Consider the following 17,227-nt stretch of genomic DNA (forward strand, 5'->3'; position numbering starts at 1 on the left):
ACTATGAAGTAAATATAGTGTCAATATTTTTGATTTTTGAAGTGTGATGCATTTTCATAACAGATGCAAAATCTACCAAAACATGTTACAATGGCTGGGTCTTATTTTTGGGAGTACATGGTGTTTCCATTGTGTGTCATGCAATCACAACAAAGAAATCTTTTCTGAGTGATACTTAACACCACATTACCCTATATATTGTAAGGGTCGCTTTATCACCATGAGTGATAATCTTATGACAACAATCCTAATGCTAAATGATAAAGAACAAAGTAACCTTGAGTAAAGTATCCAGGTTATTTCAGGGAATGTCTGTGAAATGCCTTAGGCTTAGGGAATGGCCATGCATCATGAAAATTCATTTTATTTGAAAAGACATACATATCAGGCCCAAGACATATGCTATTAAATGACAATGTAACACTAAATCAATCTACTAATTCTAAGGTCAGACAAAATGACAACAAAAGGATGCTATGATATATAGTTTGCATATTAATACACTTTCATGATCATTTTGCGTACTTACAAATATTAAAAGAACAAGTGTTCATATGACAACGTGATTCCCGTAACAACTTGATTTTCAAAAAGGCACTTTTTCTTGTCCAGGAAAAGGATAGAAGGGTGGATGAAGTTGCTCTGGCTGTAGTCCAAGGTATCTTAGCAGCTAAATGCTCCCACATCTTCCGCTAGTTCATTGACAGTGGTCCTTTGATTTCTGAATACTATGGTATGCTTTAAATGAGCCAGTAAAACACAAAACAGCCAAACATCACCCAATGACTGGCCCAGTTTAGCTCTGACCATTTCTGAATAGTGTGACTGGCCATATAACCCTAAATGTAGAAACATAGAAATACATTTTGTGATACAGCGTTACGCAATATAAACATATTTTTCCAGTGATTTAATTTCTCATGCTATTTCAGTCTTTATACAAAAAAATACAGTCACTTCAAAACAATGGGTCTCATTCACCGAGCATGCTTACACACAAATTTGTGCGTTTTTTGACACATTTCCAAGTGAAATGGAATTTCTAATGAGAAATATAATGGCCGTGGCCTCTCGTTTTTGCGATTTGATTGGATGTATAAAATCAGCAATTGCATTTTGAAATGGAACTGGCAGAAGACTGATGGTTGAAGGGGAGGAGTTAGGAGATGCTCCACCCAAGCCGTCTTACATATGTCATTTAAACTGGATAGTCATTACAGGAAGGAAGTTGAAAACTGGGTATGGCTTTCTGTTTTGGTCCTAAAATGGTTCAGGACAGCTCGTACCTTAAAAGGAGGTGGTTAATTATTGAACATAGTCAACCAAAAATCTGAGTGGATACCCATGACATGTGGTGTTCCACAGGGCTCAATTCTGGCGCCCTTCCTGTTCAATTAACATATGCTCCTACTTGGCCAAATAATGAAAAAGAACCAAATTGTTTACCACAGCTATGCAGATGACACTCAGATGTACTTAGCCCTCTCAGCCAATGACTACAGGCCTATTGACTCCCTTTGCTAGTGCATTGATGAAATTAACAGCTGGATGTGTCAAAACTTTCTTTAGTTAAATAAAGACAAAATTCTAGTCATTGTATTTGGTAACTAGGATGAAATTAACAAAGTAAATACATACCTTCTAGGTCTAAAGACACAAAGTAAATTAAAACATCTTGGTGTCATTTCTGACCTTAGTTTTTTTAGATACACACACATTTTAAATCAAGTTTATTGTCTTTTAATTTCTATAGTTGTATATGTAATTTTAAATCATCTGCTTTTTAAAGATGACTTATTCATGTATTTTTTTATTTTTGCTTTGTCCATCAGTTTATGTAAAGCACTTTGAATTTCCTTGAGTATGAAATGTGCTATAAATAAACTTGCCTTTCCTTATTAGTGAATGAGACCCACTTAGTCTGTTCCTAATGTCGAATGACAAAGACTGTTCTAAGAAATGCTCACCTCCTCAGCATTCATGTTGTCCATTTCAGAGTCAAACAGTGAGCCAAGGTACATGAGGTGGAATATTGATAAAGCACTGAAGAGCAGGTTAACACCATACACCCACACAGTCTACGACAAAAAACCAAATCCAAAACATTATGAAATCACATAGAATTTGGTTAAAGATTTAACTCTAAATTACATTGAAAGGACAAAACTACAGTAACAGCCCCAGACCTCAGAAAAACAGCGTACCTTCTTATTTGGGTGAGGGCAGTCACTTGGACAGCGCTTTGACAGTATACATGCCTTGAAAATCACAGCCAACCGCTTTCTCAGTGCTAGAAAAGATAAATAACAAGTCAGTATTCAGTGAGGTGGTAAGAGTTCAGTCCTGGTGGTTAGAACAGTGACAGCTGGGAGCTCCACCACACAGATGTTTAATGTCATGGGGCTATTGATTTATTTAATGAAGCTGAATAAATGAAAAATATAGTTTACCATGTTCAACATATGTGATAAATCCCAAAGATAGCAGCACTGCCCCCAGATGGAAGCTGAGACCCTGCCAAAGAACACAGGGGTTAGAACTCATGATTGTAAGGTCATGACTTAAAATAAATGAAAAAATGCAATGTCCATTATTCACCAGCAGATGTCTTCACCTTACTACTAACTGGAAATGTGTTACGATGTACTGTATGATTATAAACCTACACAAGTTGTCATTGTTGAACACCATGTCACAACCCGACAGGTAAAACTAGACTTTCAGGGTACAAAATAGGCATCTGTGATTAAATCTATTTTATGCCACCTGTAGGAAGCAGTGCATATCTGGGTCATGATAAAATATTGTTTTTCCAAGCCTTCACACTAGAAGGTAACAGGTTTCTTGTCCAGGTGTTTTTTTCCACCCTAACACATCTGTTATCTGTTTAAACAGATGGAACTTGATTCTGCTCCAATCAGCCTTCAGAAAATGTAAAGAGCTAAAAGTGCTACTCACATGTAACAGTGCACTGGCTGTGTAGGTCACCAAGATGGCAGGAAAAGTGCCAAGTTTGAGTGCACTTTTAAAGACATCTGTATACAAAAATGTTTATGAACATTTGTTTATTTATATGTAACGTGTACAAAAGAGTCGACACAAATGAAGACACTTACATGCGTTTAGCCATTTAGACATGGGTAGATTCCAAGAAGTGACAACTTCGACCATGGACCTCGGCAATTCCACGTTCAGAGGTTTAGCTACTGTAATATCCCTTTAATTGATAAAACGTCAATCTCAATAACACTATTACTGTACAAATAATTTTTTTACAAAATAAAATAAAAGATGGAAATATAAAAAGTTGGCATGCATATGACTGACCATTTGAGGTTGTCTTTCTGCTCAGAGAATCCAGCTCCGGCCATCACTGTGGTTGTTTCACTTAAATAGCTGACAAAATAATTACTGAAGTGGAAGGACACTGCAATTTCATATGCACGAAGCCACCTGAGGCCAATAAAAGCAATACAAGAAAATGAAACAGAAGATGAAGAGAATAAAATATATGCATTCAAACTAGCCATTTTATTTTCACACAAAACAGCCAGGGGGGTCAGGGCGGATCAAGCTCACCTACGAGGCAGTCCATCACCATAGATGGGAATGAAGTATGGGAAGAGATAAGGGGCAATACAGTTTGAAATAACTAGGCAAATTTGACTCTTTAAAAAGCTCAGAACAATCTTCCCAAACCAGGCAACAGTCTGCAGGAGAGAAAAAGAAGACATTTGCTGATGAGAAACGTGTCTGGCACAGATAAACCTTATCTTCTCTACATCAAAGAAATAATTAATTTCCACTTAACATTTAATTTAATTTATTTTCATGTCAAAATCTGTGTGTATGTGTGCTTGTGGAGGACACGGTGGGAGATTGTTTGAACCCCTGGGCGGTCTACAAAAAGGGTCAGTGACATGGCATATAAAACATATTAGAATTTCCTGACATTATTATTTATAATATGTATTATTTCTACATTTCATACTAAATATTTTGTGTTGTCTTTAGATTTATGAAATATATGGTCAGACAAAACAGCTTTGAACAAATGTAAGTCTCTTTGTAAAACATCAAATAAGTTAAAAAAACAAAACAAGACAGACATTAAGTTGTTTTAGCTAAATGTATTAAAATGTTGCAATGTGATAAATAAAAGTATTTGTACATTAAATATCATAGGTTTCATTGAGACTGGGTTTTCCTGAGCTGTAAAAAGTGAACAACAATTGGTTTAAGGATTACAGATTCTTAAAACAGTTTGTGACATTATATATCTCAGAAAGTTTATTTCCAGTTTAAAAGGACACTTAATTAAAAAAGACAATTATAACAATGTTTCTTACCATTTTTCGGCCATTAATTGCATCTAAATAACTGGAAAAACTAATCCACGGGCCAAAGATGACGGTTCCGGCAAAGCAGAGGTATCCCATGAACTCCAACGGCGAGGGAAAAGAGGACACAGCACCTCGATCGAGGTCAAAAGCCAATGATATGGCCTTCATGGCAACCACCATCTGAGAGCCTAAACACGTAAACAAGTGTAAGGAATGAACATTTAATGAAAATGATTAAACACAGCAGGCAAAACAGGAGCAAAAACCAGGCACTGACCTCTCATCTTATGCCAGGTTGCTGCATCAATCATGTGTAACTCGCTATGATTAAAATAAAAAAAGAATGTGAGACAGTGTTTTAGGGAACACTTTTATAAATTACTTGATGCATGCATTATGTATATAATACAATATATTGTTATTGTTATGCATCGTTAAGGATAAATGCAACAATGGTCTCTTGGACCACTTTTCTACATTCTTATCTGTAAAATGCAGGTGTTCAGTGACAGACCCCATGAGCATGTAGACGAGGATGACGAGAGACAGGAAGACGCCTTTGCTTCTGGAGGTAATGCTGAGGAGCAGGATGAGGTAGCACAGGAGGCTCAGTATTATCACCCACATCATGTGTAACTCAAAGAACACGTACAACACGTACAGGCCACCTGCCAGCACACTAACATGCTTCACATGACATGACACACCTGTCACAGAGAGACACAGCATTAGACTGCCTCACCAAGACTCAACAGATGGACCGACTAGCAGCACGGGTTTGACTTAATCAAGAATTGATGCTTTCACTGATATACACACTGTCAACTACAAAAAGTAATTAATGTTAGTTATAAGGCAAAATGTGGGCCACAAGGTGAGTAGGGATAGTAAAGTATCTTGTGTTTAGAAAAATAACATAAAGAATTACCCATATATACAAACAAGTTAAAAAGTTTTATTTGGGGGGAGGTGTGAACCATTTACACATCCAAGCAGCTGCGCTAAAGACACTGGAAGCGTGAATACAGTGGACCTGTTCTTTGCAGGTTGCCGGGTCAGCGAAACAGATGTTAAAGGGTTGAGGTTATGCCATGGGCCAACATGATAAACTCACCTAGTCTACAGATGACTCGACACAGAAGACACACCAGCAGGAGCTGCCAAACCTGCTCCACACCCTGCTGGGCAATGGGCAGCATGCAGCCCTCTACTAGAGCCTGAAGAAACTCCTGCCTTCCAAATGAGTCCATTGCGACGTCCTCTGAATGATGTTACACACAGACAGGCTCTGGAAAAGTGACACAGACTATTATCTTCTTGCATGATTTAACAATTTAACCGTATGTTGGGTCAAGTGTAAAATAGTTCCTGATGTGACAGCGATGTAACATGGCAGTGGTGCATTAGCACTTAATATTATATCTTGTGCTTTGCCGTGTAAACAAAACATATTTGCTCTTCAGTGTTGACATTTTTGTTGCATTTTGAGTTGATGTTAATGTCACCAACATAAACTAGTTAACAGGGATAAGATATGTTTAAGGTCCAACATTTTTTTCAAAAGTTTTCCTCAGTCTCGTCACAGGTCAGGAATCTTGGTGTTATAAAAACAGTTTTTATCAATTACGGATAATGTCAAGACTGAAAACATTTTTGTCTTTTCATGACTTGAAAACAGTCATTCATGCTTTGAATACCTCTCGCCTTGATTTTTGTAATTCATTGTATTCGGGACTCCTTCAGTCATCCATTGCACATTTACAGTTAGTACAAAATGCTGCTGCAAGGCTGTTGACCAGAGCAAAGAGAACTGATCATATTACACCCATCCTGGCCACCATATATAGGCTCCCTGTCTATTATAGAATTAGATTTAAAATCTTGCTATTCGTTTTTAAAGCTCTCATTGGTCAAGCCCGATCTTATCTTGCAGATCTTCTTACTCCTCTTTCATCCTCCAGATATTTAAGATCTTCTGACAGGGCTTTTCAGTTGTCCTGCGTTCATGTTTAAATCAGGGCTTTGTCAGCTGCCGCCCCCCGTATTTGGAATCAACTGCCGCCCGACAACCTTCTAGTTTACCTTTCAAAACAAGGTGGATAACTTATATTTATTCCCAGGGATTTAATTGATTTTACTTATGTTTTATTGTTTGTTTTTGCTTTACTTATGTTTTTAACAACATTTCTGTTTAGCACTGTGACCAGCTCTGCTGAGATAAATGTGCTTTATAAATACATTTGACTTACTTACTTACTTTTTTGGTGGATATATTGACAGAAATGCAATATAACGTACATAACTGTCTTCAGAGGTGTATAAAGACCTTACATAATGAAGCATTATGTTTTTATTACCTTAGAAGGAGCTATTTCTATCTACATACAAAGCGGGTACCCTTACATTGAATTCGCCATGTTGTTTCTACAGTAGCCCTAAACAGACAAACTGCTCTACAGAGCGTGATTCGTAAATGTTATCTCCTTCGGCAATAAAGCGAAAACGTGACACTGTGAAAACGTTAAATCTTCTGTGTAAGCTACCGTAGTGCTTCGAAAGTGAGGAGGAACGGTGGTTGCGATATGCGACCTCGCCGTTAGATGATGCTAAATTTCATATAATAGACCTTTAATACAGTTCATGAAAAAAAACCATAATGTTAAATCCTGTATGATATTTTGTGGAATGTCCAAAACTCTGGATTGAGACAAACAGCGACAGTGCATACTAAAATGCTCCCCTTATTACAACTAGTTTTATTGTTATAAAACTACAAACTGTTTAGTATTGACAGATTGAGATTGCAAACATAGTTTAACAAGTAAGTTATCCTAAAGTAAGCATGATCACTTGTCAGTTTGCGTTCATAAAATTGTTTAAACCCCTGTGATATGTGGATCACCGAGTGTCGCTTTAGTCAGTGACGACCTGTGTGTGATGGACAGATGTGCTTTCTTTGCAAAAACCCGCCTCTTCAGATCACAATATGATGATCTGATCTGATCTGATCGCGAAAACAATATATAATGCATTAAGGGTGACGAACTTGCAACTATATTAGAAGAGTTGATATAGACGCATCTAGTCGATTACTACTAGACTATGAACGCGTTGCTCATTGATGTACTTAGAGACGGTTCTTACCAACCTTCAGGAGTGCAGCTGCTATCCCGCGCTACAATGTTACACCCGGAAGTGATGAGATTCTTCTCCTGTTAAAATCCGTCGTCCAGCTTTCCTCTCCATACCGTTAGCACGAGCACAAACATCTCTGCGACTCACTAGACAGACGCAACGGCTTTAGTGAACATGCCGGAGATCAACCAAACTTGACTCGGTGTGTGTGATCACTTCCTCTAGGGAGCAGTGCACGAATGCCTGTGCCATGCGGGAGAATGCTTTGATTTGTAATTCGATCCTCAATTGTCACAAATGTCAGTGTTTGTTGACTGTATATCACGTTCAGGGCTTTAAATAGTAAATACTGTGTCGGTATTGAAATGTTAAATAAAAACAGACTTACCCTGAGAGAAATTGTACTGAAAAGCATTGTATGTAGTATATGCATGAACTGTGAAACAAAACACTTCTCACTGACGCAGACGCAGCTGTCTTGTGGACGCGGTGTTCACAGTCCAGCTGATGCGCAATATAATAATAATAATCATAATTCATCCTTCAGGTGGAGCCTCTGTTATACAACATTTCGACAAATACAAATATCCTAAACTTAAAGCCTGAAAAACAATATGCGTCCTAACCTAATGCGGTTACTATTGGTTTTTATTTGACATAATCATCTAAGGGATCACGATCGAGGGGGGGACATTCCAAAGTCTGATGGCTTTCTATTTTCATTTTTTTTGCGTAACTAATATTTTTATATTTTGTTTCACTTAGGCCTATTGATTAAATACGCTATTTCTCATAAAAAGCATATTTGGGGAAATTGGGCCTTGTGACCCCTACTTTACATTCACATTAAGTCATTTCGCGGAGGCTTTTATCCAAAGAGACTTGCAGAGAGTTCAGGAAGCAAAAAGCGATATGTTATACAGGACCAGTAATACAATAGACGCCAATACAAAGTTGGTTTCAACAACACGCAGACCAATACTTGTTGAGAGAAAGAGAGAGGTTTAGTTTTTATTTCTTTCTCATTTGTATTTCAAGTATTCACAGAAGAGATTTAGTTTTTTTTAATGTTGTGAGAGACGTGGTTGACCGGATTGAATTAGGAGGAATGTTCCACCGGGAAGGAGTTTCTGAAGATGAATGAGCGGGAAAGCGATTTACTGGCCTTTTGAGAAGGCAATACAAGACACTGTTGGTTTGCTGAACGCAGGGTTCTTGATGGGATGTGGGAGTGTAGGAGGGTGTGAAAGTATGCCGGTGCAGATCCTGTAGGCAAGCATTAGTGACTTGAATCTTATACTGGCTTCAACCGGTAGCCAGTGGAGAGAGATGAAAAGGGGTGACACTGTTGGAAGACGAGGCGTGCTGCTGCGTTTTGAACCAGCTGGAGTGGTTTGATAGCATTTCCAGGAAGACCAGCAAGGAGAGCATTGCAGTAATCCAGCCTTGAGATTACCAGGGCCTGGACAGGGAGTTGTGCCGCAGGCTCAGTGAGATAGGTTCTAACCTTTAAATGTTGGATAAGGCATATCAGCATGACCGCGTTGTCTTTGCAATGTGATCATTGAAGGACAGCTTTTCTTTAAATATGATCGAGGTTCATGGCTGTTTGGGAAGGAGTGATTGGCAAATTGGATGGTGAGATCGTGTTGCACCACGGGGTGTGCCGGAAAACAAGTAGTATTTTAGTATATTTAGTATTTTCAAGCATTGTTTAAATTACGATGTTTATAGAAAACAACTTAATAATACATACCTAGGCTCACAAGTGTGTGTTACTAGCAACCAGCAACCTTATTCAGTAAATCGGAACAACCGGTAGAGGGCAGTATTTCTCTCCTTTGAATTTAGGATTACCATGTGGTATATATGATATGTGATGGACTTATAAAATGTATTTCGTGAATGTAGATAGTATAACAGAGGTGTTTAAGTACTTTGGTGTTTATGGCTGTTAAATTGAACTGTCTAGACTCTAGACAATCAAATTCTTAGAAGTATTTACTGTATATATACATTAAAATAGCAAAATAAATATTTAAACAAATGTATTGAGGAGGTTCCTGTAAATTAAATTATATATTATAAACATGTACGTTTTAAACAGAATGCTTGTAAAATGTTTGTCCTATGATAATTGTGCGTAACATGACCTACTGATGTCAAGCAAATCAAAATGTTTCATGTCTTGCTCTAATCCTATTCTTATACCAATAATTATAAACCAAATAGCTGGGTTGTTGAAACATGTTCTCACTTCATTCTTTATATTATCATCCAGTCTTTTCTGCACAGCGATCCTGCTTAAGACAGAACAAAAAATTTTAGTTATGCTTTAGTAATATTGTATATATAATATATTGCTTCGATTGTTGACCTCAATTGTAAGTCGCTTTGGATAAAACCGTCTGCTAAATGACTAAATGATACATAATAGTAAAACCCTTTAGGCAATGGATATTTTGGATTACTGAAGAGAATAGCTCAGTGGTGAGAGCATTGCATTAACAACACAAATTTGCTTAACTCAATTAGATGGGTGAAGTGCTGGATCTGTTATCACGTGAGGCTGAAACCACCTGACTTTTGCCAAACCGCCCTTACACATTCCGACATTATCCAGTGATGCAAAGTACAAAATGCCTTTTAGATTAAAAATATGATATTTAAGTGATTGAAATAATATAATTCGCAATTAAAAGTGTGACAAGTCAAGAGATAGAAACGGAGCCATTTTCAGCGTTTTATTAGGGATACGATTATGAATAAATGTGTTATTGTGAAATAATTAACGTAAATGTTTACAAAGTAAATTCACTTCATTCAATTATTCACGGGCCTTCACAAAAACATTGGAAACTCTGTTTATAGGTTATTGTGGTAAGCCTATAAAAAGTAAAAACGTATTTGCAAATGCAATATTTAACACTTTTTCTTTCCTTATTAGTGTCTTTATTCCATGTGTCTACAACCTTTATTTATAAGATAAGTCCATGTCTGGACTGTGCTCAAAATTTAAAGGGATAGTTCACCAAATTTGACACTTCGTTCATCCTTTACTCACCCACATACCAAACCCGTATGACTTTTTTCTTTCTACAAAACACAAAAGAATATATTTTGAAGAACGTTGTTAACCAGACAACACTGAACCAACTGACTTCCATTACAGGATACAAAAACTGTTCCACAGAAGCAAAAACAATATAAAGGTTTTAAACAATATACAAATATTACATCATTTTATTGCTCGGTAAATCATTTTTTTAACTCAGACACCATATTGTCTTTCATAATTTATGTTTGAAATCATTCAGGTAAAAAAACTAAATACATTAAACAACTATCCAACATAATTATGTTAAACATCATTAAAATGATTTTTGAATTCTCCTCCATGTTATTACTTTGAACAAATTAGAGCTTTACACAATTAATTACATACAATTAAATTATTCGTAATGCTGTTTTCATGTGTCTCCTGCAATGGTTGATTTTAAAATGCATTGCAACTGCCACTGAGCTACAAGTGAGGCACGCTATCACACTTGTTTCCATGGTAATTGTGCATATGACACTGGAAAAGCTCAGTCTAAATTTAGCTCCTTTATGCAAGACTGCTGTCTCTCATTACCTGGAATTCCTGTTTCTGTAAATTGTATTGACTGCATTGTCAATAGACAAGAAACCCATTTAAATGTCAAGACATTATTAATTATTCTGATCTAAAAAGCTGGACTGTTAGATACAGACAGTCCAAGCAAAGATAACACAAGACAAAGATTACTCACTCTTTTATGAAGAAATGTATTTATTCATAGAGATTCATTGCTTGACTAATGCACAGTGTATAGAAATGATGTAATAATGAATTAATTATTCATGTCACAGCATCCTAATATTTTTCACAAAAGCAGTTTCTAATTCAAGCAATATTCAAACATGACGTTTTTTATGAAAAAAACATAAATATTAGTTAGCTTAACTGTAAATCAAGTAAGTGCATTTTTAATTGCCCATAATGTAGCAGCACCGGCTCCAGCTACGTAACTGTAATTACATTATCAGTCGCTAGGTGTCTCTGTTTCCCATATCACAGTAAAGCCCAAGCTGAATAAAAGCAAGCCTGGACCAACTCTTTCCTTTCAACTCAAATACTCCTGGGATTTCGAGGTTCATTCTCAGCATCCAAGCACATGCGGACCACCATCTCCCTTCCCCCACAGTGACCCTTATGAGACAGGTAAAAGACTTGATGAATTAGACCCTTTTTCCCAGCTCTGCTCAGAACCTTCACATATGTGCCGGAGCCTTCGCCCAATATGAATGACACACATCAGCTGAGCAGGGAAAATATTAATTACAATCGGACATGCTTGTCATCCAGTCGCACATGTTCACTTCATACAGATGTGAGATGTGGAATGTATCGGGAATGCTGGGTAATTAAATGAACCGCACAGTGCCGCCCTTGGAGAGAGAACGTGACTTAAGGGCCTGAGGGCAGTTGACTGAGTTCTGCTTATTACATCTGTCCTCCAGAGAGAAGAGAGGTGCCCTTATTTACGAGCAGTTTGGCTCAATAATAGGGAAGCGCTGGAATTGATCATATCTGTCTGGGTCAAAAGGTCTCTGATGATTTGAGGAAGTTCATACTAACGTGGAATAAGAACATTGTGAACGGACACCAATAAAGATACATTTTGAATAAAATGATAGATTCAATCTAAAGTTCTGACCATAGAATAAACTGATAGTTGTATGTAAATTGGCACTTTAACAGGGATATGAAACAGTTCACCGATCAATCTGTCCCTCATGAACAAGAGGTTGAGCCACGAAACCACAATTACACATGTGCTTCACCACGTTCTCCTCCCCCAATTTTCTCCATCCACCCCCAATCTCCATCTTGTCCACTTCACATACCTCCAGGCTTTGCTCTCCTATTCGTTCTTCATGTATCCCATCCCCCCGAAAAGCGGTGGAAGAAACAGATCTTTCACATTTATACGTTGTACTACACTGTGTGGTAACGTTTTTAATTAGAGCTTCGGGTCGATATCTACAAATGTCAGATCATATCTGGACGTTGAATAACTTTCAATATGAAAAAACAGCCTGTAACTGGTGATGTCTCTGTGCAGTCTGTGACATCTTTAAGATCCTCTCCATCGACTGACCTCTCCCCCAGACATAAATCTTGGGAGGACTTCTTCCAGCGTCTTGGGTAATGTCTGAGCTTCGGAATATTTGTGCTGGGGGTATCGTATTGTATATCAGGATTTGGTTTGGAAGCAAGCTAAAAAAAGCGAGGAATATGTCTGTAAACTCCAGGCTAAAGTCTCATAATGTAATTGAGATAACGAACATCAGTCGGATTTCAATCATCATTTTCACTATGATTTCAATCCTTGATATGGCCTTACTCAGGTAATATTTCAACCACTCTAACTAAAGTAAAGAACGTGTAGCCAATCACCAAAATTTACTTTAGCTGAGTTTTCACAGGCAGGGTCATATGCATGAACACAATTCTGATTAATTGCAAGCATATTCATTTCAATATCACCGTCGGAAGCCTATACATTTTTAATCAAAAAGATTTTTAGAAAGATTTTGGACTACGGGGTTCCTAATTATAAATTTGGTTCCGCCCTGTTACTATGCATAGAATGTGAAAACCAATCTCCTACAGTTGTTTAATTCATTGCAACTTAAATTGATAAATGCTCGCAACTTAGCTGGAGAGTGTGGCTGCACGAGGTTTGTCCTCAGGCTGTTTTCTGGAAAATTTCCTCCCCCCGCTTTCACGAAGAACGTTGTGGAATTTTCTTCTCAACGGGACTCCAAGTGATCTCATTGCTGGAAACACAATAAATTTGCATGAGCTATGCATGAGTTAATGAATTTTATACGGCAACATATTGCAAAGGGTCTTTAATATGAGACGGCACATTCCATCCATAACGTGAGATACACACTGTCACGAAAAAGTCGTTAATCCTTGTTGGCTTTTTACAGAAACACATTGTGAATGGTTGAAGCGAGACATTTTTATCAAATAATTGTATTACTCGTAAAAAGATGTACAACTGGTGTACTAAAGTCAAGCACATTTAAGAATAATTCACCTGCTGTTTCTTTGAAAAATCTCTCCGTTAATTAGACAAGCAGACACAGACATCTTCTCATCCTTCAGACCTCAGGGCAATAATCTATAACCCTATAGTCTTCTCTGAAAAGTGCAATTTCTCCCCATCTCTTCTAGATCCCACCAATATTGACCTCTTTTCCCCATCTCTCAGACTTTAATAACTGCTACCATTCTCTCTTGTACTCTTTCTTCTGCTCTTCTGAATGCACTTTGCAGGTAGAACAGTTCTTTGACTTCTATAATTGCTTGTCAAATCCCTCACTATCTACTATCTTTATGGACGCTCCCTACAGTAGTACGCACCTCTCTGTCAACCTTTCTCTCTTTTCTTCTACCTTTGTGCTTTCTTTGATTTTCTTTTGGCTGCAACGTTTCCAGATGGCTTGGGTGTAATCGTGCCGTGAGAGGTTGTGAAGCGCTGTGAATGGAAAGCAGATTTCCTTAATAGGTTTCTTCAGGAACTGAATGGAAATCATAAGCAACGTGTTGCCATGTCTCTTTTTTCAACAGTTTACAGACGTTTTTTCTCTAGGGGATTCATGAAGCTAACCGTGTATTATTCATGATGTGGAGATTGAAGGTGCGAATGGAGCCGCCAAAACACCAGAAGGTTACAGTGAGGTCAACAAACAAATAGAAAAGTTACAGATTCAGAGAGAACGTAAAAGCATCAGGAACAGATATGAAACCTGTCTCTCTTTCTCGTTCTCTCCCCAGGGGTGTAAATAATTAATGAGCATATTGTTAGAATTCATGTTGCACTTCCATTCCCTCCAGTCACTCTCTGTGTCTCTCGCTCTATATTCCTCTATCTCTCCCCTTTATGCAGTATAATGCATGCTAATGCAGAAACAGCTGTGAGATCAGCCTATTACATGTTATTCAAGGTGCAAAGAGAAGTCACACCATGTCATTATGAAACATGTGATTGCGCTTCCCATCAGAATATGCATGCACAATGGCCAGCGTTTGAATGTGTCTCTCCCCTCTTCCTACCTTTTCTTCAATATTCAACTCCTTCACAAGCAGCTTTAGAAAATCATACTTCATTGGATGAAAGTAGAAAATATATCACAGTTTTGAAAGGCTTCAGACTAACCTCGATCTCTTCTCATTTCAGTTATTTGCATTAAATGTGAGTTTACATAAGTTCATGTTAAAATGTACTCGTATGGCTGTGGCGATAAATATAACTCTAAATGTGCTGATGTGCCAAGTGTTCATGTAGACCTGCAATGTGAATTTTGTCAGCAAACTGCATATTATTTTAATAACTTTTTGGGGTCAAAGGGCATTGAATATGCAGTGGAGTGTATTAAAATCAACCTAGTTAAGTCTGAAAGATGGACAGGCACAAATTGACCCTTCAGTCTTCTGAGTCGAGGGTAATTACAGCTGCCAGTCTTTAGGAGTGTGAGAGCGTATGTGCTTGTGTGTAAAAGTGAGAAAGAAAGAAAGAATGAACGAAAAAGAAAGAAAAAAAAGAAAGTGATAGAACAGTGATTTTTCTTTTGTGTTATGCAGATGAAAAAAGTCATACTGGTTTGGAATGACATGAGAGTGAGGATATGATACATTTTCCTTTTTAGGTGAACTATCCCTCTAATGCACTTAAAACACAAACATGAATTTCTGAATGTCACACAACACTGACCCAGACACAATATGCATATACGATGATCATGCTATTTAATTAACCTGCTATTCACAAGCCTGCAGCTTTCTTTATAAACAATGAAAACACAGCAGAGAGAGACATAGGTGACATGAGAGGAACATTACATGAGAAAGCTTCTATTTATATATTTATTTACTGCAGTAATCCATGTTCTCTAAATAAACCAGTACCTTGCAAAATCAAATAACAGTGTTAAATGCCAGCGTGAGTTCTGCATGACTACCCATAATGCTGCGGTCCAGTGAGGACCAGAGGGACAGAGTGAGATAACAGGTTATCAGTAATACACAGAGGGACACAATCACACCTAATAACCTGCCACATCAATGGCTTACCCGGAAACACGGCTATGTCGAAAGCAACTCCTGTAGCATGAACGCTTTCCTCAGTGGTTAGATCATGGGGCTAGGATCTGGGTTCGATCCCAGGGGATTGCACATTCTTAGATACAATGTATAGAATAATCAAATGCAATTTAAGCTTTGGATAAAAGCGTTTGTCAAATGTATAAATGTAAATGAAAAGGGGTATTATCATTTTTTGTTATATTATATTTACAATAAAGCACAGGCACTTGTATGTTATTGCTGAAATATGCCTGCAGTCTGGCAAATAAGGCCATGAGACAGAGGCATGCTTCAAAGCTTCTTTCAACTTGGTCATAAATTTTGATTGTAGAGAGAGCTGACAACATCTTTGGTCCATTTCACAACAGGCAACACAAACCTAGAGTGCAGAGCTGCTTCTTGCATATGTGATAAGGAAAGAGAGAGCGAGAGAGAGACGCAAAGAGAAAATGGCAAGATATAAGGGAAGAAGGAAAAGAAGGTAGGAGGGTAAAGCTATCATCTATAAGTAAAAGCGAGTGGTTGAGCGTGCAAGCGAGAGAGAGAGAGAGAGAGAGAGAGAGAGAGAGAGCTGGTTGGTGAATATTGCCTGGTATCGTCGGGAGAGGAGGGGCCTGCTTTAAATGGGCTCGAGCTTGTGCAGTGGTGCCGATCTCAACGTTTCCTCCAAACCAGCAGCTTTTCATCTCTCTCTGCAGACGCACATGTACTCGCACTGGCAACGCTCCATCGCCGCTCTCGAAGGGATCTGTTGGATTCTCCACCCCACCATCTGACTGAATGACTCCGAGTAGTCACTGTTTTTCTTTTGGAAACGCATTACTACAGTTCATTTATCTCTCCACGCATAAACTGGATTACATCCCAAATCTGCTAAACAGAAGAGAAACATAAATACAAGGTTTATCCATCTCAACAGACTCTGCACTCTTTAAAAGAAGATTTCATGAGCAGTCAATCTATCTCTTCTAAATACAGGATCTCTTGCAGTCTCCTTGTAACTGTACAGATGTAGGGCAGAGCAAGTGGCTGTTTCATTCACTCACTCCAGAAGACCAGATGGAACTCTGTCTACTTCCAAAATCTGTCAGCTTTACTTTTTCAATAATTCTAGCATCATGTGATAAAGAGATCTGTCCTTGTAAGATGAGCAGCTCAGGATAACACCAAAGACAGAGAGAGGAAGAGGGTTGTTTCTGCCATGATCTGACAGGTGCACCCATTCATTTTCTGCCATGAATACGCAGCTGGAATTCCGGGAAGAAGAGATGAAGGCAGGTTTGATGTGATGTGAACGATAGACTCGGTCTTATCTGTGGCGTGAGTGCAAATGAGAGATGGGATCACATCCCCCCACTTTATAAACGACTAGAAATGATGGCATAGTCATAGAGCTATTATGCAGATAAATATATGCAGGTGTTACATTCAGCATGTTGTGGTGGAATAATGTAAAATTAGGCTATAAGTGCAGCTTTAGCAGAGATAGGCACAAGTTTGATTATAGTTTAGTGTGATTATTTATACATTCATTGTAATTGTGTGAATGTTTTATTGCATACATTAA

The 17,227-nt window shown here is 37.9% G+C and overlaps 1 protein-coding gene across 2 annotated transcripts; it reads right to left on the minus strand.

Annotated features, from left to right (window-relative positions):
• Positions 1-348: 348 nt before the first annotated feature.
• Positions 349-7,719, minus strand: porcnl (porcupine O-acyltransferase like). 2 transcript variants are annotated; one of them, XM_056773068.1, is made up of 13 exons: positions 7,488-7,719; positions 5,458-5,631; positions 4,858-5,050; positions 4,621-4,664; positions 4,350-4,531; positions 3,580-3,710; positions 3,328-3,453; positions 3,117-3,217; positions 2,959-3,035; positions 2,451-2,514; positions 2,205-2,290; positions 1,968-2,078; positions 349-839 (listed from the first exon to the last, which is right to left on the minus strand). In XM_056773068.1, the coding sequence occupies exons 2-13, from the start codon at positions 5,591-5,593 to the stop codon at positions 741-743; spliced, it is 1,350 nt and encodes a 449-aa protein (XP_056629046.1). In that variant the 5' UTR covers positions 5,594-5,631; positions 7,488-7,719; the 3' UTR covers positions 349-740. The 2 variants fall into 2 exon arrangements, with proteins under 2 accessions (XP_056629046.1, XP_056629045.1); XM_056773067.1 differs by having other exon boundaries at positions 7,492-7,717.
• Positions 7,720-17,227: the final 9,508 nt, after the last annotated feature.

This window comes from Triplophysa dalaica, chromosome 18 (assembly GCF_015846415.1).
Source record: "Triplophysa dalaica isolate WHDGS20190420 chromosome 18, ASM1584641v1, whole genome shotgun sequence".
Taxonomy (NCBI): domain Eukaryota; kingdom Metazoa; phylum Chordata; class Actinopteri; order Cypriniformes; family Nemacheilidae; genus Triplophysa; species Triplophysa dalaica.